Source organism: Anolis sagrei, chromosome 1 (genome assembly GCF_037176765.1).
Source record: "Anolis sagrei isolate rAnoSag1 chromosome 1, rAnoSag1.mat, whole genome shotgun sequence".
In the NCBI taxonomy this organism is placed as follows: Eukaryota; Metazoa; Chordata; class Lepidosauria; order Squamata; family Dactyloidae; genus Anolis; species Anolis sagrei.
In genome coordinates, this window is record NC_090021.1 from 63,167,204 (window position 1) to 63,190,319 (window position 23,116).

Below are 23,116 nucleotides of genomic sequence, written 5' to 3' on the forward strand. Positions count from 1 at the left end.
TTTCAGAACTCTATCAAAACTTTCAACATTTTGTTATAAATAGCAGATCTTATTAGTTCTGTCATAAAAATCGGCTATAACACAATAATAATGAAATGTTGAAAGTTTTGTTAGAGTTCTGAAATTAAGTCTGACCACCTCTCCTGCTTAATGAAAGATAACTAGTAAACTTTTTGAATTGTTCGGTTCCACAGATGGCTCTTTGGGCTCCAAATCACTGATGATTAACAAGTCATTTAATCTGCTCTTGGGGGAAATATAATGGATTAAACCATGAAATCAACAAAAAATACTAAATCGTTGTGATTGGCTATCAGAAGACTCCTGAGCCTTCTAGCGAAGAGAAATATGGGCCATAGCAACGGTAACTCCAGTTAACTTTGTACACCTATTTCAAATTAACTTTCCACAGATCACCTTAACATTTCTGGAAAGTGCTTCCTTGAACGGTATAGGAATGCTAACTGCACAATTCTATACATGTTAATATGGAAGTGACCTTTGCATAGCATTGCTTTCTGGGAATTCTGCCAAACACTGTGTTTGCAAAGATCATCCTATTTAAATTGTTGATACATGACTGCCAGGATGGTAATTTCAGTTATATACATAGCACGGTGATTAGAAGTGGTGTGTGCATGGCTTAAGCAGTACCCATGAATGTGAATATCAGCTTTGATTGCTATGGGGGAATCCAAACTTCATTTAGAGATGCTCAAGTGAAAATAAGAATTGGAAAATGAAGCACTGAATTAGTCACTGTTTAGGTAACAATAGATTCATCCAGAGTGATGCAAAAATCTCAGATTTTGTTCCTGTTCTTTTCATATAAACAAAACATGCATTGATTGCCAACATAAAACTGGAAAGAACAGGACCAAAACTGGAATATTTCTAGCCTTTTTAATCAGTTTGGATGACAACTGTATAAGCAAAATGTATCTCAGCACCTATGACATGACTAAAAATGCTTGCATTTGATTTCTTTCTTTTCTATTTGGCTTTGTAGGGTAGCTGGAGGGGGAAAGTTCATCATGGTGCTCTAAAGAATTTCTGGTGTGTTAAGAAGTCTTCTTTGAGTTGTCAACAGCAGTTAACAAGAGGTTAGATTTCAGTAGTGTTTTCTTTGTCAGTGTCACCCCTAAGTACATATGGTGGTAGAGCCAATTAGACAATACAAGAGAGCATTATGCAGAAGACTAGAGAACAAGCAAAATATTTCATTTCAAACAGAACAGAGATGAGACAGGCTGTCTCTATAGAGAATTCTTGTTGCGTTAAAGGCTTTTTGAAGCTAATAGAGATGAGAAATGAGTAATATGGAAAATTGTCTCCTGGAGGATATCTCTGTGTGGTCTCTTTTTGTATACAGCATGAATGAAGGTAAACCTTTGTGATCATTTGTATTTATATATAAAAGAAGGAAGGCATTGTGCTGAAAATCATACCCTGCATTTAAACTGGGAAGTGTATCAACATTGGCTTCAAGCAGGCAGTACAAAACCCTGAGTAGTTGGCACCTAATTAGCCAAAATGCCATTCAGATTAATCAGAAATGTGAAGCAGAGCATTAAATATCACAGCTTGGTTAGATCGCTAACCAAAAACTGTGGAGAGGAAAAGATGTTGCAAGAGAAGTGATAAACAGAATGCTATCACACAATTGTAGTGATATGCACATAAAGCTTACTTTACAATTCAGTTGAACTAAAGAAGAACCTCAGATTAAGATTTCTTCCATGTTAATATTTTCAATCATTCTTATCCTTTATTCATCCACTTTCTAATGGCAAAACTAGATAATATTGTTACAGAGCCTGGGACATTGTTTGGTTTTTTTGTGTGGTTGTTTTAAAAAGTAATACATTACTCATTTTCATTGTTATCCACACACACACAAGTGGATCATGCACATTATTCATTATTTTATTTTTAAATAATTTTTATTCAGATTTTCAGTTACTATTTTACATAAAAGGAAAAAGGAAAAAAGGAAGAAGAAAGAAAATGAATATATATTAGGGAGAAAAAGAGGGAGAAAAAGAGGGGGGGGGGAAATATAGCTGTTATTTGACTTACACTCTAGTCCTTTGTGGTTTTATTCTTTCTTTTCTTTTGTTTCCTTTCAGGAATATTTGTCCGTTCTCCTATTACCTTTAATCAAATTCCAGGGCTCAACTTTTTACCAATGATCTTCTCTTCTAGTTTTTTATGTAGTCCATGAAAAGTCTCCAATCTGTTCATTTTATTGGTTTGTAGGCAAATAAAAAACTTTTAAAAGATAAAAATGGCCCCGAAATGACCTCACAATTCTCCTTATTTTAGATGTATGTTCCTGGTACAGCAGGATTAATAACAGTAACAATTCAACTCATTATCTAATTTAAAATAACGCTTACAGATAACATCACTATTTGTAACATATTCTTTTCAACTTCTGTGGTGTTGGCACTTTGGTGTGTTCCTCCTGGGGTGGACCTTCCTAATTGGTCCTCCATGTCTGCAGAAGTTTAGAGCCCTAGTGAGTCTAAATCTAACCAGGTGGTGATCGGTCAATGACAAAGAAACTTTCCACCAAGTTCCTCCACTATACCATCACTCTCATCCCATCCTGAACAGAAGACCAAGTCTAATGTGTGTCCAGCACTATGGGTGGGGCCAGATACCATTTGGGACAGATTCATGGTTGCCACAGCGGGCAACCAGTAAGGCAGTCTTGGCATGACTGTTTCCCAGCACTATTGGCCATTGGGACTCCAGCACCAGGCCCAAGACTTTCCTGCTTAGCCTAGGCAGGGAGACTGTTGAGGAGCCAGGTGGACGGTACACCAACAGAATCCCTGTTCTATCCCAGACGTTCACCCTTAAATAGACACATCCAAATGTAGTGATTCTCAGTGATTGCTCTGGAACTCCCCAGAAAGCTAGGGGAGTCTTCCTTGCTATCTTTTTGTAGATGTGGATATTTGAATGTGGCTATTTGAACAAGTCTTTGGAATCTAGTGCAATAGACAAACATGGAATTATGTGAAATTGAATATTGGAACGGCTCAGATGATAATTTTGGACAACGAGGCTAACAGTGAAGGTATTTTATATATTGGCTTTATATGTGCATTCTGCATTTCCGTAGGGTCCATTTGTTTGAGGTGGTCTCTGCCCCAGAGTTGCAAGTTTCAGAGAAGCCATTCTCTTTCAGCCCCCACAATAACGATTTAACCAAAGTTGGACAGTCTTATATTAAATTAAAGTTTTATGTAAATATTTTTTAAAAATCAACCTACTGATGCTTCAATCAATGTAATTTTATTGGTATCTATTTTTATTTTGAAATTTACCAGTAGCTGCTGCATTTCCCACCCTCGGCTTATACTCAAGTTAATGAGTTTTCCTAGTTTCTTGTGGTAAAATTAGGTGCTGGCTTATATTTGGATTGACTTATTCGAATATGTATGATAATTTGTTGATGGGTAGCTTTTCATTATGACTTTAGGAGGTTTTAATTCCCTTGGGTTGAATAGTTTATAATTTGGCAATTTTTAACCTTTTTGTTCCTGTTTTATTGCAAACTAACATTATGTCACTATTTTAAAATCATAATAACACTGCAAGACAACCAGTTATTAAAGCAATTAAGAGGCTGTGCCACTGTCAACAGGAGGCAATAAATCAGGACCTGCTAATAGGACACTTGTGACTGAGTATGGATTGGTTTTTTTTCTGAATAGAACTCTTGTACGTTGTAATTAAAGGAAAATTTCGGTCAGGAGGAAAGGTGCTGCTGAACGATATCTTCCTATATTGATGATATGCTATGCTGACTATTGTACATGAGAAACATGATATGTCATTATACATGACATATCATGTTTCTCATTTTTAACTCTACAAATTTCAATTAATTATAGGAAAGGGTTAGGGTTAGGGTTAGGAAAGCTTCGTTCGTCTGAAAAGACTCAAGTCTCTGGCTAAGGCAGTAGGACTGAGGCCTCATCTACATATGCTGTAAAATCCAGAATATGTGATTATAGAGTAGCTGGGGTGGCTATAAAATGCACGCCCCTAATGCACTCTGCAATACACATCCACATGGAAACACATGTTTAAAAAGTCAGGAGAAAGTCTGAAATCAGTGATAAAATGAATTGAACATGCAGAGCAGAAATTCAGGAGGAGAATGCGCTGCACTTGTGTAAACAGAGCCACCTCTGGAAAATTCAGATAAAGGAACCAGATACAGCACTTGTTGGAAAGTAAACAAATACCTTTTCAGTCCTTGCCCAAGAAGAAATCACTTTCCCCTTTTTATTTTTGATTTGGAAGATGAGCTCCATTGCTGATTCTCATCCGATGCTCTGCTGCAATCCAGAGCATTTTTCCAAAGGGAGTATGAAAAAAAAAAGTTCTGTTGGATAGATTTGGTATGAGAGTATCTTTGTGGAGACCACAAGAGCTTTTCATGTTTCCCAGCCTGTGTGTGGAGCCCCTCTGGAGTGGAATTGGATTTCTTTAATTCACATTGCAATCCAGATTACATGCCTGTGTAGAAGCAGCCTGAGATACAATTGCTTAAGTGCCTCAGACATCATGCTCATCAGTATGAATGATTTGGGTATGTGACTTTCAGGATTAATTTTGCTGCAGAGGGCAAAAGACAAAATGATTTCCCATTCTATACGGTATATATTTAGAAGACAACTGGAAGGGTAAATTAAACATTTTTAACGCCAACAGCGGGGAAAATATAACCTGCCACCCATAAGGTAGCAGATGAATTTGAAATGCAAGACAGAATGTGTGACATACTTAACTCTTCTCTCTAACAGAGAGGAGCAGATAGAAATCTGCTACTCCAGAAGGTTATTCAGCCTGAAACAGCCACTTCACATTAGCCCTCATCACACTAGAGAATGAATCCACTTTAAATCTGGTTGCTGCCTTGTGCAGAATTCTGGGGTTTGTAGTTTAGGGAGGAGCCTTTAACAGCTTCACTAAACTACAAACTCCAGAATTCGGCAGGAAGCAGAAACCTGATTTAAAGTGGATTAATTCTCTAGTGTGATGAAGTAAACAAGTGTCTAATTATTGGGCCAGTTCTGGTAATTTATAGACCCAGCCCGGCTAACTTCATTGCTTTCCCAATCTAGTAAATCCACCCCACACTTCATTAGAGTGGACTATAATATAAATCATGCTCACTAGAGTCCCAGAATATGTCTTGCATCCAAAAGAATGCTAAATAATTATATGAAGAAAAGTCTGACATATATACACAGGATAAGCCCATCCAGACAACAATTTTAGCACTGCTTCCTTGAGATGTGATCTTTCTGTGAAAGTACGTAGTTTGAGGAAAATGAGTATACCTCCATACACCAATGTACATACTAAGCTTTTAACATTTAAGGAGAGTCTGGCCTATTTATGCTAGGAATCTCCAGGTTGTTTCAGGAAGAAATCCTGCTTGAAACCATGGATAGCCAATCAGAGCTAACAATACAGGGGCAGATGGAATAGTGGTTAGATACTATGTAAGGCTGCTTCCTAGGAAATCCTTCCTATCACTTGGTAGGATTATGTAGGTGGGCAAGACATGTATGGGGAAATGCATACATGATAGCTACAACTTGACATTCAAACTGGTTCTGTATTTCTTTCACTATTACACTCAGGATTTTCATCTTAATATTCAGTATATATTCCACTGTCATTTTAAATCAGGGATCCTCAAACTAAAGGCCAGGGGCCAGATATGGCCCCCCAAGGGTCAACATCAGTCTGAAATTACTTGAAAGCACACAACAATCTGTTGGATAGATTTGGTATGAGAGTATCTTTGTGGAGACCGCAAGAGCTTTTCATGTTTCCCAGCCTGTGTGTGGAGCCAATGTTTGTCCTATCTCATCAGCCAAAAGCAGGCCCACACTTCCCAATGAAATACTAATAAGTTTATATTTGCTAAAATTTATCTTCATTTTAATTATTGTATTGTTTTAAAGTGGGGGGGGGGAGGGTTGTACTACAAATATGATATGTGCAGTGTGCATAGGAATTCATTCATGTTTTTTTCAAATTATAATCAGGCGCTCCAACAGTTTGAGGGACTGTGACCAGGCCCTCTGCTTAAAAAGTTTGTGGACCCCTGTTTTAAATGAACTGATATTTTAAGAAGTGTGGGTAAAGCATCAATTATTACCTTTGCAGTTGCCCCGGTAGGCAATATCTAGCTGAGGATCTTTGCATTTTGCCCGTAGAAATTCGCAACGGGATAGGAATGTCCTGCCATCTGAAGCACACAGAGACTTCTGAGGGGATCCTGTACACTCCAAGCTGCATTCTTTGTCCTTGTCTTGCTCCACTCGTAAAAACTTCAACAGATCAAAGCAAAATAAAGTCAGAGTTTGGAGTGTATTATACACAAAAAGCTGTCAAATTACTGATGCAATATCTAGGTACAATGAAGAGTAATTCTCCTTGAAATGGTGAGCATGAGATCATCTTCGGCTAGACAAACTAATACTGTGATATACTAACAAGCTGAGGTGGAGTAAAGCAATACGTAAATAATACATCAAGAAAGAACGGTGCCTAGATGAATATGTGAATTGGCCCCCAAGTACTAGCAATTATAAGGATTATTGGAGTCCAGGGTAATATGCAATGGCTGTTTAATCTCAAACCGATATTTGCACTGGTTAAATGTTAATATACCTGGTGTCTGGCATACAATATATAGCCAAACATTACTATTTAGTGCAAAGACATACACTGATGTACATATCCAATACAATGCTGAGGAAGTCATCCTCAACACCCTTTTTCCAATCAGGCACAGTGCCCATAGATAAAAACAGACATTACATTTAGTTACCATGGCTATAGGATGTATATGATTTTAATACAGAATAATCCTTGAACCTTGTAATATCAGTAATAGGATCCATTGAAAGTGTAATTAGTTTTTATACCTTGTTATTACTTCAACTATATATGAGCAAAAGGGCATTTTATTTCACAATTCTCAGTGATGACACATAAGATGTATTTTCATTTTATGTTTGCAGGAAAATATTTTTTCTGTTTCAACTTGCAAATAAAGCTATGAAAGGTATGCTGTCAGAAGTAGATAATCACTGAAAGGCACAACAAATGGTTCTTAGAAAGCACCATAAGTCAGACAACATACTAATCTTTTCCCATTATTAATATCAAACCGACATGCAGGCTGACATTATTATTGCTATAATTGTCATATACATACAGCAATTCTAATTTGCAGAAAGTTTTACACTTATTTTTTTGTGTTTATCATCACAGCTACTCTAGGAAGTCATTCACTGCTTTTTATTCCCCTTTTGCGAATAAAACACTGAAGATATAATATTAACCAATCCATAAATCAGAGATGGTCAAAGTCCACATGCAGTCCACAAACTGTTTATACAACACTCAACCCTTCTGAATTCCACTCTACCTATTTTCTGTACCCCAATGTATGAATTGGCTTTCCTGTAAGCCTTGAGGAGCAGTAGCTCACCTTTTAAAACAGGTTGCGACCCAATAGATCAATCCTATAAGTTTTTATACCAGAAAAGGATTTCTGTCCATTTCCAGATTTTTGTTGTTGTTGTTCATTTATTTATTTGGTCTTTTTTGAAAGTATGAGCAGTCCAAGGGAGATTCTGAGTGAAAGAATTGCCCTCAAGCCCAACAATGCTGCCCTCCTCTGCCTTAAATAGAGGTATATCCAGTTCAAATAAATTGGAATGCCAAATTCTTCTCTGAGTAAAAACTCAAAAGATGAATGCCTAATTTTGCACCAAACCACCATACTCATTTGACAGGGAAGAAGTTATATGTGCCTAATATTTAGTAAGAATGTCAGTAACATCTTGGTGAACATTTAATTTTTATTTTAATATTATTTGAATTGTATGTTGCTCTAAGGCAGTGTTTCTCAAACTGTGCATCCCCAGGTGTTTTGGCCTACAACTCCCAGAAATCCCAGCCAGTTTACCAGCTGTTAGGATTTCTGGGAGTTGAAGGCCAAAACATCTGGGGACTCACAGGTCGAGAACCACTGCTGTAAGACATTGAATAATTGCCTATATGTAAGTCGCCTTGAGTCCCCTTCAAGGGTGAGAAAGACAGGGTAGAAATACGTTAAATAAATAAATAAAACATTAAAAGGCATCAACACATGTTTTAGTATAATCAGAAATCCACTGGAAGAGCTGGCAATCTCATGATATTCCTAGGTTCAAGCCAAACTTTTTTGTTTATTGAATGTTGTGTCATTGGATTGATTTTCTGAAGCAACAAATAAATACAATTTTCTACCTTATTATGAGCACCCCTCTTATTGTTCACATTGCAACTGCTCACTGTACTCTCCTAGTATAAATGACAAATATTTTCACATATTGCTCCTATAATTATTTTCCCAAGACAATATGAATTCCCTAGTTATCCCTCTTTTTCATCCATGGAAGCCTATGGTTCTTAACTTGTGGGTCCCTAGATGTTTTGGCCTTCAACTTCCAGAAATCCTAACAGTTGGTAAACTGGCTGGGATTTCTGGGAGTTGTAGGCCAAAACACCTGGGGACCCACAGATTGAGAACCACTGTAAACTCTCTTCCTACATTCTGCTGCCCAATGTCCAAAATCCACTCAAAGATCCAAATTGCTCCCACATCAGCCTAAATATTTCTATTATCCAAGTTTCCTTTTCCATTTAACAAGGTCTATCACCATCAATTTTCTCTGGGATACAAACGTTGGAAAATCATGCTTCCTCAAAATATGACTAATATAAATGAAGCAGAACTGTTGCTACCATTGCAGCCTGTAATAATAACCACTAGTAATTCATTCTATTTGTCATGATCATATTGTTTCTTAGTCCTGGAGATGACTCAGTAACATCTGTGGGGTAATGTTTCAGGACACATTTGGAAGCTTACTCAGTGGTGTTTTGTTGCTGGACCTTGACCATCCTGAATTAAGGGAACATGAGCAGCTGCTCATGTTCATGTCTTGTTTCCTATATGCCTCCATTTACTAGTAGTTCAACTGTAGTTAAGAAGTCTTCTTTGTTTCTATCTTGGGTACGATTATGGATCAACTATCTTGTACATTAACTCATTACATAAGTAAAACTTAAATGTATAAAATCCAATTATTTCATCACATTTACTTGGAAAGAAGACCCTTTGATTTCAATAAAGTATTTGTACCTATTTATTTGATTGGTATTCCACCTTTCTTACTAAATGAGATCCAAACCAGCAACTTCCATGTAGTCGAAATTTGAACTGGATTTCAGGCTACTGTTCAAAGGTCCACATGAACTGATATGTGAATAGTTAATTGTATGTTATTTCACTTTTCACCAAAGTTGAAAATTAACACCCTGCAAAGACTGCTTCTCTTTTGCTCAGTGAATCCTATGACTATGTGATGTAAGTCTGCTTCTCTTTTGCTCAGTGAATCCTATGACTATGTGATGCCATCTGAAGCACCTGCTTGAGTTACATAGTAAAAACTCAGACCAGCAGAAGATGGCATAGAGCAAAAGCTAGTTACATTATTGAGTATAAACATTTCTAATTTTTCTAGTTGTCCATTTTGTAATTCAATAAAGTTTTACTCCTTTAAAAGAGTACATCGCTGCACACCGCACTTTTAATCCTACGTGCCTCCAGCCATTTCAGCACTTTTAACCCTTGTACCCCAGTGCGCCGGCCGAACCAGTTTTTAATAATGTCTTGATGTACTGCCATTGTCGTTATTTTGCTTATTGTTTTGATTTGCTTTGCTATTGTTGTGTTATGTTCTCTATTGTATTGTGTTTTGAGGCTTCGGCCTGTGTAAGCCGCATCGAGTCCTTCGGGAGATGCTAGCGGGGTACAAATAAAGTTAATAATAATAATAATAATAATAATAATAATAATAATACATGGAGCCAGCTTGAAAATCTATTTTCAATATATCTAATTGACAGGGACTACTCATAAGTCATCTGAAAGCCCAGATGTATCTGTGAAGCAGGCCAGAGTTATATCAAGGAGTCCAGATCAAATAAGACCTACTACTTGTTGCAACTCAGGGTAGTTTTCACTTTGCTCAAGACACCACCACACACCAAGGCTGTAGGTTTTGTAGTTTATTGAGAAAAAGCAAAATCAAAACAGAGAAATAAAGATGCAAAACAGAGTCTTAAATGCAAAGGCAATGTTCCCAAGATCCAAAGGCAAATAACATGAAGCATAATCCCTTAGCAATGGTCAAACAAGAGTCCATGGTAGACAGGTAACATCAGGATCAAAATCCAAGTCTCAAAGAAGCCAGAAGCGTTCCACAAAAGCCAAGGTAATTCCACAGAAGTTAACAAGGAAAGAGCAACATTGGACTGACAGAAAATGCCTGTAGGCTTCATCATTAAATAATTTTCCCTGACATGAACACATTGTGTTGACCTTTGGCTTCACATTTTCTGGCAAGGCGTGTGCTTCTGCGAACTCTTAACTGTAAATGATCCTGTCTACTCATTAATTCACTATTATCTTCAAGGCTAGACAACTCATTATCTTTGCTCAGCTGGGCTTGATCACCCTGGGAACCAAAAGAGTCTCCACTTGCAGTTGTGGAGTTTCACTATCTTTATCTAAAGGCACATTCCTTTCTCGGGGAACAGACTTTCTGTTTCTTCCTCAGAAGCCACACTATCAGCCCCGTCTAGAACATGTACAGGAATCTGTAACCCATCAGCCTCCTCGTCATCCTGAAGAAAGTCAGGCTCAGAAGGCCCAGAAGGCCCAGCATAAGGTCCAGACAGTTCAGTCTCAGACTCAGATTGAGCCACAACACTACCATCTATATGGCAGATGTTAGGGATCGTGATGGAAGTCAAGCACACTTCATCCTATTCCAGTAGTGATGTTATTGAACAACCACTTCCAAATGCCATTTCCCTTTGGCAAGAAGCATGTTACGTGGTACATCAACTCTTAAATTGTAATTCTTTCATAAAAATTGAACAAACATATTCAGGGATAGCTGATTTGATCATGTAGTAAAATACAAAAAAAAAACCAATCTACAAACAAGACATCTTTGTATGATTAAAAAAACAGCAAAGCTTTGAAAGCGCGGAATACATATTTTGTGCTTTTTAGTTGGCCCAATAAAAATATTACTTTTCTCTGGATTTTGACAAGAAATTTATTATTTCTTCATTTCCAACATTTCTACCCCACCCTTCTCAACCCCCAAGGGGGGACTCAGGGTGGCTTACACCAGCAGCGATTCAATGCCACAACGTACAAATATAACAAATATAACAGCAATTTAAAACGATAAATAAAACAGTAAGTTAAAAACAATTTAAAACATTATTATCAAACCATATAGCCATTTCCAGTCTAATTCAACATCCAAAGTGCTGGCATGCCTGCTGTCCAAAAGCCTGGTCCCAAAAACCATGATTTCAGTTTCTTCCTAAAAGAAAGGAGGGATGAAGCCAACCTAATTTTGCAGGAGAGTGAGTTCCACAGGTGGAGGTCACCACCAAAAAGGCCCTATCCCTCATGCCTGCGAAACGCATTTGCGAAGCTGGTGGGACCGAGAGCAGGACCTCCCAGGACAATCTTAAACTACGAGGTAGAATGTAGAGGGAGATACGTTTGGACAAGTAAGCTGGGCTGGAACCATATAGGGCTTTATAGGCCAAGACCAGCACTTTGAATTGTGCTCGGAAGTAGACCAGCAGTCAGTGGAGCTGACACAAGGGGGTGGTATGCTCCCTGGATATCACTCCGGTGAGTAATCTGGCTGCCACTCGTTGGACTAGTTGAAGTTTCTGAACAGTCGTCAAAGGCAACCCCACGTAGAGTGTGTTGCAGTAATCTATTTGGGATGTGACCAGAGCATAGACCACTGTGGCCAGATCAGATTTCCCAAGCTACTGGCACAGCTGGTGCACACGCTTTAACTGTGCAAAAGCTCCCCTGGCCACTGCTGAAACCTGGGGTTCTAGGCTCAGAGATGAATCCAGGATCACTCCCAAGCTGCGAACCTGCATCTTCAGGGGGAGTGTAACCCCATCCAACACAGACTGTAACCCTATGCCCTGTTCGGCCTTTCGACTGACCACATCGTACTCCGAAACTCTGGATGATCTCCCCCAGCAGCTTCATGTAGATGTTAAACAACATCGGGGACAGTACAGAACCCAGAGAGACTCCACACGACAACAATTGTGGGGTTGAACAGGTGTCACCCAATAACACCTTCTGAGACCATCCCTCCAGGAAGGACCGGAGCCACTGAAAAGCAGTACCCCCAAGTCCAATGCCTGCAAGGCATCCCAGAAAGATATTGTGGTCAACGGTATCGAAGGCCGCTGAGAGGTCCAGCAGAACCAACAGGGATATGCTCCCCCTATCTAGCTCCCAGCGTGGATCATCTACTAAGGTGACTAAGGCTGTTTCAGTTCCTTGTGCCGGCCCAAAGCCAGACTGTGCTGGATCTAGATAATCAGTGTCTACCAAGAATTCCTGAAGTTGCGAAGCCACCACACGTTCCATGACTTTTCCCAAATAGGGGAGATTGGAAACAGGCCAATAGTTGATTAATTGAGTGGGGTCCAGTGATGGTTTTTTTCAACAGCGGTTTTATAACAGCCTGTTTTGGGCTGGCTTGAATCTTGCTCTCCTGTAAGGAGGCTTTAACCCACTCTGCCAACCCCCCCCCCCCTCTGTCTTCTTTTACATGCCAGGATGGGCAGCGGTCTAGGATGCATGTGGTTGGCCTCACTTCTCCAAGGATCTTGTCCACGTCCTCACGCTGAACCAATTGAATTGGCTTCTTTATTATATGTAGTGCTTCATACCACTTGAAATATTTGATAAAAACAATGATAATGGCAATGACACTAATAAATAAGTTGCTGAGAAGTGCACTTAGGAATTTGTGAAGTTATTAATTCACACCAACAGAGAAAAAATCTTAAGAAGTTGGCATGATTGCCATTGAGTCAGCCATTGCCATCTATGGTAAAGAGTCACCAGTCTTGTTTTTGTTCAATCTTTGTAGCTTTCCAAAGTCAGCACAGAGTAAACCTGATCTAACTTTTCTTTTTTATATATATGAATAATAAATCCACTTGATTTTTGTGCTCCAGTTGTAGCTTTCTTATATTTCCTCCTACATCATTGTAAGGAAGTATGAAAGTCTGACTGTAAAGCATGGCCATTAATATCAGATTTCATTACAAATGAAAAATTGGCATCCTTTGTATCTGAGCATAGAATTAACTATTTAATGGAACAGTAGTAAGGAATGAAAACTTTAATTCTCTATTTGTCTTACTTTTTGTGTAGCATTTTTATCCCCCCCCCCCCTCCAGAATAAGTAAATTCAGAAAGACTTCATGAAAGAAAATTCTTGGTCCATTTCTATCTTTTATATCCTCTCTCAGTCTTGCTATGTATGTGCAATCAGCTCCCCACAGTTACGGGAGTTAGAGTTGCTGAACTTTGTGAAAGTGAAAAAAATGCAAATAAAAAAACATTTTTTAAAAACCTGAGAGAACACTTCCCAAGGAATCTGTCGGTCCTTCAGTGCAACTCTGTTGTCAACTTCCGGCAGTCATGTTGGAGCACCTAAAAATTCCTAAAAATAACATATTCAACAAATATGCATGTAAGCAAATCCACAAAAGGTAAACCTCCAAATGTGGAAGTCTGGCTATAAATTTCTTGGTCCTTTCCAATTATAGGTTTATAAACCCCCACTGGTTTGGAAATACCAGAATGGTTACCATTCCCACTTTCCTTTCATTTCACTGATATTTCCAAACCAGAGGAGGTTTACTTTCCTTTCATTTCACTGATATTTCCAAACCAGAGGGGGTGTACCATTTCATGCCATCAGAATGGAAAGTACAAAATGGAAACACGAAATAAACAGATGACACAATTACCGGGCCCATGATTAGTATTTAATACTGTTGTCTTTAAGATACTTAAGAACTGTTCAATGAAGACTCCTGTTCTCTTTCACCTGTTCTCTATGAGCAGTGGAGCAAGCAACTTTCCATCAGGACCCATCTATACAGGCCTGAAAACCTGGTAGACAGTGAGATCTAAAAAAAAAGGGGGGGGTACAAAGTACTCATCTCTTATGTGTGCTTGATTGCAGGATATCATGAAAAACACTTGATAAAAAGGTTAACATAAAATCCATTATCAGATGAAAAATGAGCTGCTTATGGAACACTGTATGTCCCAACTCTCCTCCTCAAAAATTAAAAGAGAGTTCCTTGTGGAACACTGCTGTAGACTGCTCTCATGCTTATCCTCATTTTAAAATCCCGAAACAGCTGATGGAGAGATGTAAACAGATGGAGCCACGGACACATGGGTGGGTAAATGGAAGCACAAAAAGAAAGCAATTCCCATGAGAACTCTCTCCAGTCATTCCTTTGTTCTCATTTCCAGTGTATTACTGAAAGGAAATTGAGCTTGCGGTTATTTGGTTCCCTTCAATCCACATTAACCACCCTTTCTGGTGCCATGGGACCATTTCCCAGAACTGAGAGCTCATGTGTGGAGTCTTCTTGATGTACTAGGATTTTTAATTCCACTTCCTTACTCTAGATTAAGTGGCTGTCTGGAAGGGCCCCAGTAACATTTCCCCCTTTACTAAAGGTATTTCTCTTCTTTATGCTTCTTTAAAGAGATAGATGGCAATACCACTTTTCTTAAAAAAATGTCTAAGTAAATATTAATTATAAAAAGACCAAATTTACAGAGAAGAACCTAGATGGAATTTCAAATGTCTAACACATCTAAACAACTTGAGAACCAGCCAGATGTGTTCTTGTGCCAAACCAAAAAGCAGCTTTGCCTTTCACAAGCCTGTACAATAGTCTAAATTCTATGCTGGATATAAGAATCATTCAGAAATGTATCATGATCCACAAATGGATTTGCTAGTTTGCCAGTCACAAATACAAGCATACCTCAGCTGATGAAGAATCTGACAAACAACCTCCTTTTACATCCAGCCAGCCCCCTTCCTTCTTATTCCCCATCTGGAGGTTTGTTTTTAGCAGCACCAGTACTGGAAAGATGGTGAAAGAGGGCTGGAGAAACATATTTTTGGTATCAGGTTGCAGCAGTATATTTACACTAAACAATGTAATAAAGCTTCAACTGGGAAAGAACGATATTGTACTCTAGTTGATCATAATGTAGTTTTGTGTGCCTGTTTACAACAGACAAGACAAATAGCAGCTGCAACCAGAATCCTTTGCTGAGACTAATATACGAACAGCAAAACAGAGAGGAAGGGGAAATGCAGATTAGACTATATTGCCAGCTCCTCCTAGCAAATTCAAAAGGATATATTTATAAACCAAAATATAGATTGTAAGGAAAAAAAATCTCTGGATACATTTAGAAGGTGCTTTTAAGTGGCCTCTAGAATGTTCAAAATGTTTATTTTTGCAAAGCTCACTTGACATTGTTTCATTTCACTTGTTCATACTTTTAGCTTTGGATAAAAGGTTTCTGAAACATATTAAACAGCTCTTTGCTGTGGTACAAAAACTTTCCTTGTTATTTCTGCCTTGGCTGTTATATTTCCTATTGATGCCCAAGAACACAACTACTATGTTAACAGAGATATACCTGCCCAAGTTGAGCATCTCTTACCAAAATTTCTTGGGACCAGAAGTGTTTTGGATTTTGCATTTTGGAATACATAGACTCATAGAATAAAAGAGTTGGAAGAGACAACATCAGGTTGTTTAGAGCGGTACATGCTGTGATTTCCTGGGGGTAGAAAGAAAAAAAGAAATGGACGCTTGAAAAAATGGCATGAATATGTGTGAGAACAAGTACAATTGGAAATTATGGATATTATAAGAAATGAAAAACTATGGATAGAAAAGCAAAAGAAAATCAACCAAATATGGACACCCTTTAAAAATTGGATACAAGAAGCTAAACCAGAAGACGAACATTGGGGGGGAAAAAACTAGATAGAATGCAATCAAGGCTTGAATAAATGAAGAAGGACCAACTTGCCAACGGGGGGAGGGGGGAGGGGGGAGGATTAGGGGTGGAAAGAAAAAATGTATTGAAACTAAAGCAATGTAAAGTAAAGATAAATGTATTACAAATAGGTGATAACAATACAATAAAAATTATTTTTTTAAAAAAAGAGACAACATCAGGCATTTAGTACAATCCCCTGCCATGGAAAAGCACAATCAAAGTTCCCCTGACAGATCCTCTACAGGCCACTTAAAAGCACCTTCTAAATGCATCCAGAGATTTTTTTTTTCTTACAATCTGTATTTTGGTTTATAAATCTATCCTTTTTAATTTGCTAGGAGGAGCTGGAAATATAGTCTAATCTGCATTTCCCCTTCCTCTCTGTTTTGCTGTTCGTATATTAGTTTAAAAGCTTCCAAGAAAGGAGCTCCCACCACACTCCGAGGCAGAGAGTTCCCCTGCTGAACACTTCTTACAATCAGGAAGTTCTTCCAAATGTTCAAGTGGAATCACCTTTCCTGTAATTTGAACCTATTGTATTTACATAATGAGATAAACACAAAACTCATTTCAGTTTCATATACACCTTATACATTTGATATATACCTGAAGATGGTTTTATTTATATACACCTGAAGATGTTTATATACTTTTTATAGATAAATTTGGGCCCAAAATATACTGAACCATCAGAAAGCAAAGGTGTCACTATTTCAGCCATCCATGGGGACACTTTTGGAATTCTAGATCCAGGATGATCAATCTGTATATATTTTCAGGCCACTAAACCTGAAATGCTGTCTAGTTCTAAATAAGTTGTTTTATGTGTTTTATTCACCTCAATTTCTCTCTCTCTCTCTCTCTCTCTCTCTCTCTCACACACACACACACACAGACACACACACCATCATCAGAACACAGAAAAGATAGCTACTGGTGAGAACCCCACCTCAACCAATCTATTTAGAACTGCTGAAAAATCGTGCCCTGCTTTGCTCAAACAAGAAAACAAACAAACAAAACAGATCCTTCAGGTAGAATAAGGAAATTTAGAAACAGACAAGTTAGTTCATGAAAGAAGATTATTGATCAATTTCTATCTTTTCAACGTTTTGTGCAAGGTAATAGAATTAAAGAAATTTTATGGAAGTACTAGGTAGAGATGCTGATCCATAGTCAAGAATTTCTATATATTTTCTCTATTTAGAAAAAAAAAACCTGGCAACAGCTGTTCATGGGAAGTAAAGCAGATCTCCTTGGAACAACCTTGCTATGCCAAAGAATGTCTAAGTACTGCATGCAGCTCCCCCAGGTGCTGAATGTTACCTGCAAATAAATGTCTATAATTTAGTTCTTTTCCAGTTCCAACTAAACCACAGAGTGGATTTGTTGTCAACACCATTACCCATCAAGAGTTGTGATTTTGGGGGGGGGTTTGGGAGGGAGAGATTGGGGAGGGCTTTAGAGGGTACGGGGCCACAACAGACAAGCCAAGGATTTCATGTGATTCCAACCCCTGCTCTGCAAAAACTTCACATCATGGAAATATGTGTTAGTTAACATTGAGTAGGGATGGAACTGATGTTAGAAACTTTCCTATTAAGTACACTGTTAATTTATTTATTTATTTATTTACTTTGTTTGTATACTGCAGTTTCTCAGCCCGTAGGCGACTCAACGCGATTCACAACAAGAGCAAAAGTCAATCCAACAACATACAGAATTTAAAAACCATTAACAACATAATATACAGAATAATGACACATCAATAACAACACATTAATAATCGTAATCCAATTCGTCATCCATAATTCCGTTTCCTATATTCATCGTGTACATTGCACTGTTTATCCGAACGCCTGTTCAAACAGCCATGTTTTTAGTTTTCTTCGAAACACCATTAACGAAGGGGCTGATCTAATGTCCATGGGAAGGGCGTTTCACAGCCAAGGGGCCACCACAGAGAAGGCCCTGTCCCTCGTCCCCGCCAGCCGTCCTTGTGATGCAGGCGGGATCGGGAGCAGGACCTCCCCAGAAGATCTTAGAGTCCTGGTGGATTCATAGGCAGAGATACGTTCGGATAGGTAGCTTGGGCCAGAACCGTTTAGGGCTTTATAGGCCAATGCCAGCACTTTGAATTGAGCCCGGTAGCAAATCGGCAGCCAGTGGAGCTGGTGCAGCTGAGGAGTTGTATGCTCCCTGCGCTCCGCTCCTGTTAGTATCATGGCTGCCGAGCGTTGGACTAGTTGGAGCTTCCGAGCCGTCTTCAAAGGCAACCCCACGTAGAGAGCGTTGCAGTAGTATAAACTAGGCCTGGGTAACAACGCAAAAATTTGTTTCCAAAATCGATTCGTTTTTGGGGGGGTTTTGCGTTTCGTTATTTAAAAGAATTACAAAATTTTCCTTTAAAAAAGTTTGGTATTTACGAAATTTCGTTATTATTAACGAATCGATTCGTTAAGATGGCGGACCCCCCGCGCATGCGCAAATCACTTTTTTTTCTTTTTTTAGAATATTTTTTGAATTTTTTTAAGAATAAAAGAAATATATTTATCAGAAATATTTAAAAATGGAAAATTAACAAAATGCTTGCCCTGTTGTGGAGCGAACACAGCCACAGGACAGGGAAAAACACACACACAGGCACACAAGGTTTTTTTCTTTTTTTAGAATATTTTTTGAATTTTTTTAAGAATAAAATAAATATTTATCAGAAATATTTATGGAAAATTAACAAAATGCTTACGAAAACAGGGCAAAGCCTCCCCGCTGCTCCCAGCAATGAATGAATGAATGAATGCAAGCACAAGCAATGAATGAATGCAAGCAAGCAATGAATGAATGAATGAATGAATGAATGCAAGCAAGCAGCCAAGAGCCAACCAATCCTCCCTCCCGCACCTCCCGTCTCCTTCGCAATGAGCAATGCGGCCATGCGGAGCCGCTTTTAAAGGGCAGCCCGCCCAATCACAATGAGCCACGGTGCTTGGGAGCGCCGGATTGGCTCCCGGCGCACCCAGCATCCTCCATCCCTAAAACGTCATTTCCGAAATGAGCGGAAGCTCGTAAAAAAGATGGAGGATGCCGTTTCGATATTTAAAAACACTTCCGGGTTTGAAAATAAGTTTTGTAATTGTTTTGTAATTGTTAAAAATAATGAATATTTAACAAATTACAAAATTAACGAACGAAACCACCCAGGCCTAGTATAAACGGGATGTAACCAGAGCGTGGACTACCGTGGTCAAGTCAGACTTCCCAAGGTACGGGCACAGCTGGCGCACAAGCTTTAACTGTGCAAATGCTCCCCTGGTCACCGCCAAAACCTGGGGTTCCAGGCTCAGCGATGAGTCCAGGATCACACCCAAACTGCGAACCTGCGTCTTCAGGGGGAGTGCGACCCCATGCAACACAGGCTGTAATCCTATACCCTGTTCGGCCTTGTGACTAACCAGGAGTACCTCTGTCTTGTCTGATTCAATTTCAATTTGTTCGCCCTCATCCAGACCATCACAGCGGCCAAGCACCGGTTCAGGACCTGGACAGCCTCCTTAGTAGCAGGTGGGAAGGAGTGACAGAGTTGGACATCATCTGCGTACAGATGACATCACACCCCGAAACTCCGGATTATCTCCCCCAGCGGCTTCATGTAGATGTTAAACAACATGGGAGACAGTATTGAGCCCTGAGGAACCCCACAAGACAAAGGTTGTGGGGTTGAACAGGTGTCTCCCAGTAACACCTTCTGAGACCAGCCCTCTAGGAATGACTGGAGCCATTGCAAAACAGTACCTCCAAGACCCATCCCCACCAGGCGTCCCAGAAGGATACCGTGGTCAACGGTATCGAAGGCCGCTGAGAGGTTCAGCAGCACCAACAGGGACACACTCCCCCTGTCGAGCTCCCAGCGCAGATCATGAACTAAGGCGACCAAGGCTGTCTCGGTACCATGTCCTGGCCTAAAGCCAGACTGTGCTGGATCCAGATAATCCGTGTCTACCAAGAATACCTGGAGTTGTGAGGCCACCACACGTTCCAGGACTTTGCCCAAAAAGGGGAGATTGGAAACAGGCCGATAGTTGACGAATTGAGTGGGGTCCAGTGATGGTTTTTTCAACAGCGGTTTTAAAAAAGCGGTTAAAAAAGCACAATGACACTCATATCTGCTAGACAAGTACCTGCAGTTTTGTTTATCCATGTCTAGCAAAATACGTCTTCTGTATGTATTTTGTACCCCACCCCCACCCCCAGTGTGACTGATAGGTATTATAAGGCCAGAAAACCTTCATTTTAGTGGGGTTCACTATTATCACACAAATTCATTTTAATGGGGCTCACTATTATCCACACATGGGTGTATTGTATATTATAGTGATGTGTGTGTAGAGTCCATCTGTTTATTATGTGAACAGAATAATATTTTTGCCTTTTCAGAGCTGTAATTTCCATTAACATTTCAAAGTTATACAACATTTAAAGCTGGGATAGAAGGATATTCTATTATGTATGGTTTGCTCAAACTTTTTAGGAAGCTGTAGCTTTTGTGGGAAACTGCACACTTTTCTGTGAACTGTGCCATTACTATTTATGCTGTGCATTACCTGTATATTTGCACTTTTTTAGGAGCAGAACCCAGCTTGAATGCTGCTTGCGTGCACTTCCAGTTGCTATTTTCTTTATCATGGTTACTGTAGTGATAATGATGGTTATTCAGTGGCAATGTGAAAATGTTAGTTCAGTGTCAAGGCATGTGCTTTGAATGAAGAAGGCCCCAAATTCAATCTCTGTAATTTCCAGTTTAAAGGATCAGGTAGCAGACAACAGGAAAGATCTCTGCTGGTGCCTTTGGAGACTCTCTGCAGTCAGAGTTGCTATTGCTGGCTAGATGGACGAACAACCGTACGAAACAGCATATGGAAGACCTTAGCAAGGTTCCAGGGAAGCCACAATGACTCATGCAACCAGCCTGAGTTTTGTCCTTTTCAGTTTCAGGCAGCTTCCAATGATCCCATGTTGTCTGTTCCTTCTCCAACATTAGTTTAAAAAAAACAAACCATAATGCCAAGTGTTTTACATTTTCTAAAAATGTATCAAAATAGCTCTCACCATAATGTCCAATCAATGTGCAAATCAACTCAAAGATTTTGGCAATTTCACAGTGGATTTGGACTTCACATCTGGCTACCAGAAAGCAATAACTTGGCAAACAAGCCCAGCCACATTTGTCACAATTTGCTTGTTACAATGAGAAAAAAAGGAGTTCTTCATAGGAAGAACAAAACAACTGTAAAAGGGATTAGAAACCCGATCGGTCTTATTTGGAGTGGAACCCTCTTTGTCATTAATTTTAGTGTTGGCTCCATCCTCTACTTCCCTTCAAAGCCAACACTTCCTGGTTAAGATCCTGTTCCAGACATGTACTAACAACTCGGTTACAAAATATTTTGGTGTGTGTATGAAAACATCTCACTTCAGACATAGCGTGCCTGGACCCTAATGTGACTCAACAGTATTTTATAAAAATAATCACTCCAACACTGTCCAACCTAATTTTCTCTGTTAAACATTTCCTATAGAACTCACGTTGAAATTTACAAATGTGATCCAAGTTAACATTATTACTTTGGGACAACCTCAAAGTGTTTCAGAGCAATGCTTCTTACTTGACAAACACTTGGATAACTACTGTATTTTCACATCCACCCCAGTCCATAATGGACTGTGGTAGACATTGTTACCTATTAGAACTCATTATATCACCATAACTTTTGTATACGAAATGCTTACTGAAAACATATCTAGTTTTTTATTCTTCAAATAACTGCCCCCAGATATAGAAGTAGTTAAATTATATATTTTAGAGTGCAACTGTTTATAATTATAATCCCCATAATTATGCCATCATGCCCCTTCTCTCCCTCCAAAAAAAGACAGCAGTTTTGATCCATATCAAGAAATAAGATATAGTAGTTTTAATCTCCCCAAGAGAAAGATCTAAATGTAACCCATTGTATCAGTGGATCTTACCTAAGTATTGACTACCAAGTTTCTATTGATTCACTGGATTTATTCTAGCAGTCACTAAGGACTTCGTCACATGCAATAAAATCAACATTTCTATACATTTAAGAAACGATTACCAACAGAGCAAGCTTGTACAGTGAGTTCCAGGTATCTCACTGTTCCTAAAGTGTGGGTTTTTTCCCCTACACTTCCTAAGTCAATTGGCAATCAAATTCTTTTTTTCAATTCTCCATATAGAGATGTGTAAAATCACCAAATTTACACGTGATGGGAATCCCCCCTTGCCAACTTGAAAACATAACAGTCATGGAGGGAGGTACCAAGTTGGGCAGTATTGATTACTTTCTTCTGCCATTATTGTTTTGATACTGAGGAGAAAGGAACAGTAATTTCTATCTTTTTTTAAAACATAAATAGATAGACTTATCTTTTAAACTGAGAGCTATCTGTACGTATAAAGAGAAATTGTAATTTTCAAAGAAAACAGGGAGGAGACAGTGGGAGGAGAAATATATGTCCCATGTGATGTGGAGAATTAAAAAAGAAAACAAAAAGAGGGAAACCATCTGATGGGGGTAGGAAAATCAATTTAATTTCAAAACAAGTTTTTGCGAAACTTAAGGGGAAAACAATGATCCCAAATGCTTTACTTATCCTATGGGATTAAATTCTAACAGTCTAATTTTTTTTAAAGATTGTTGGTTTCAATTGTTTCTTCAAAGTAAACCACCTCAAAATATTTTGCATTACAAGAGGAGCAGGCCATAATACTTGCGAAGTCTTAGCTCTGCCTTTTCCTCTCCTCTGCTTTAGTTCCCCCTGTTCATAACTTTTCCCAATAGTGTAGATACTGTCCTTTGTATTAGCTTTGGGTGGAGCATAAAAAACCCATATAGGCCAGCGTTAGTTGGTCTATTCCATTTGGCTGTATAGAACTCCTTTGCTGGACTCCTCCTTTTTTGCAACAGAGCTACAGAGAATAGAGGCTTGGGAATTGTCTGGTAATCCTTGGCCAAAGCAATCCAA

At 38.9% G+C, this 23,116-nt stretch overlaps 1 protein-coding gene across 3 annotated transcripts in view; it reads right to left on the reverse strand.

Moving 5' to 3' along the window:
• The window catches only part of SMOC2 (SPARC related modular calcium binding 2), a 182,079-nt gene that overhangs the window by 104,944 nt on the left and 54,019 nt on the right, over positions 1 to 23,116 (reverse strand). For all 3 annotated transcript variants that reach the window (XM_060753764.2, XM_060753763.2, XM_060753762.2), the window contains exon 2: positions 6,197 to 6,368. In XM_060753764.2, the coding sequence (XP_060609747.2) occupies positions 6,197 to 6,368 (172 nt within the window). The remainder of the gene's footprint in view (positions 1 to 6,196; positions 6,369 to 23,116) is intronic.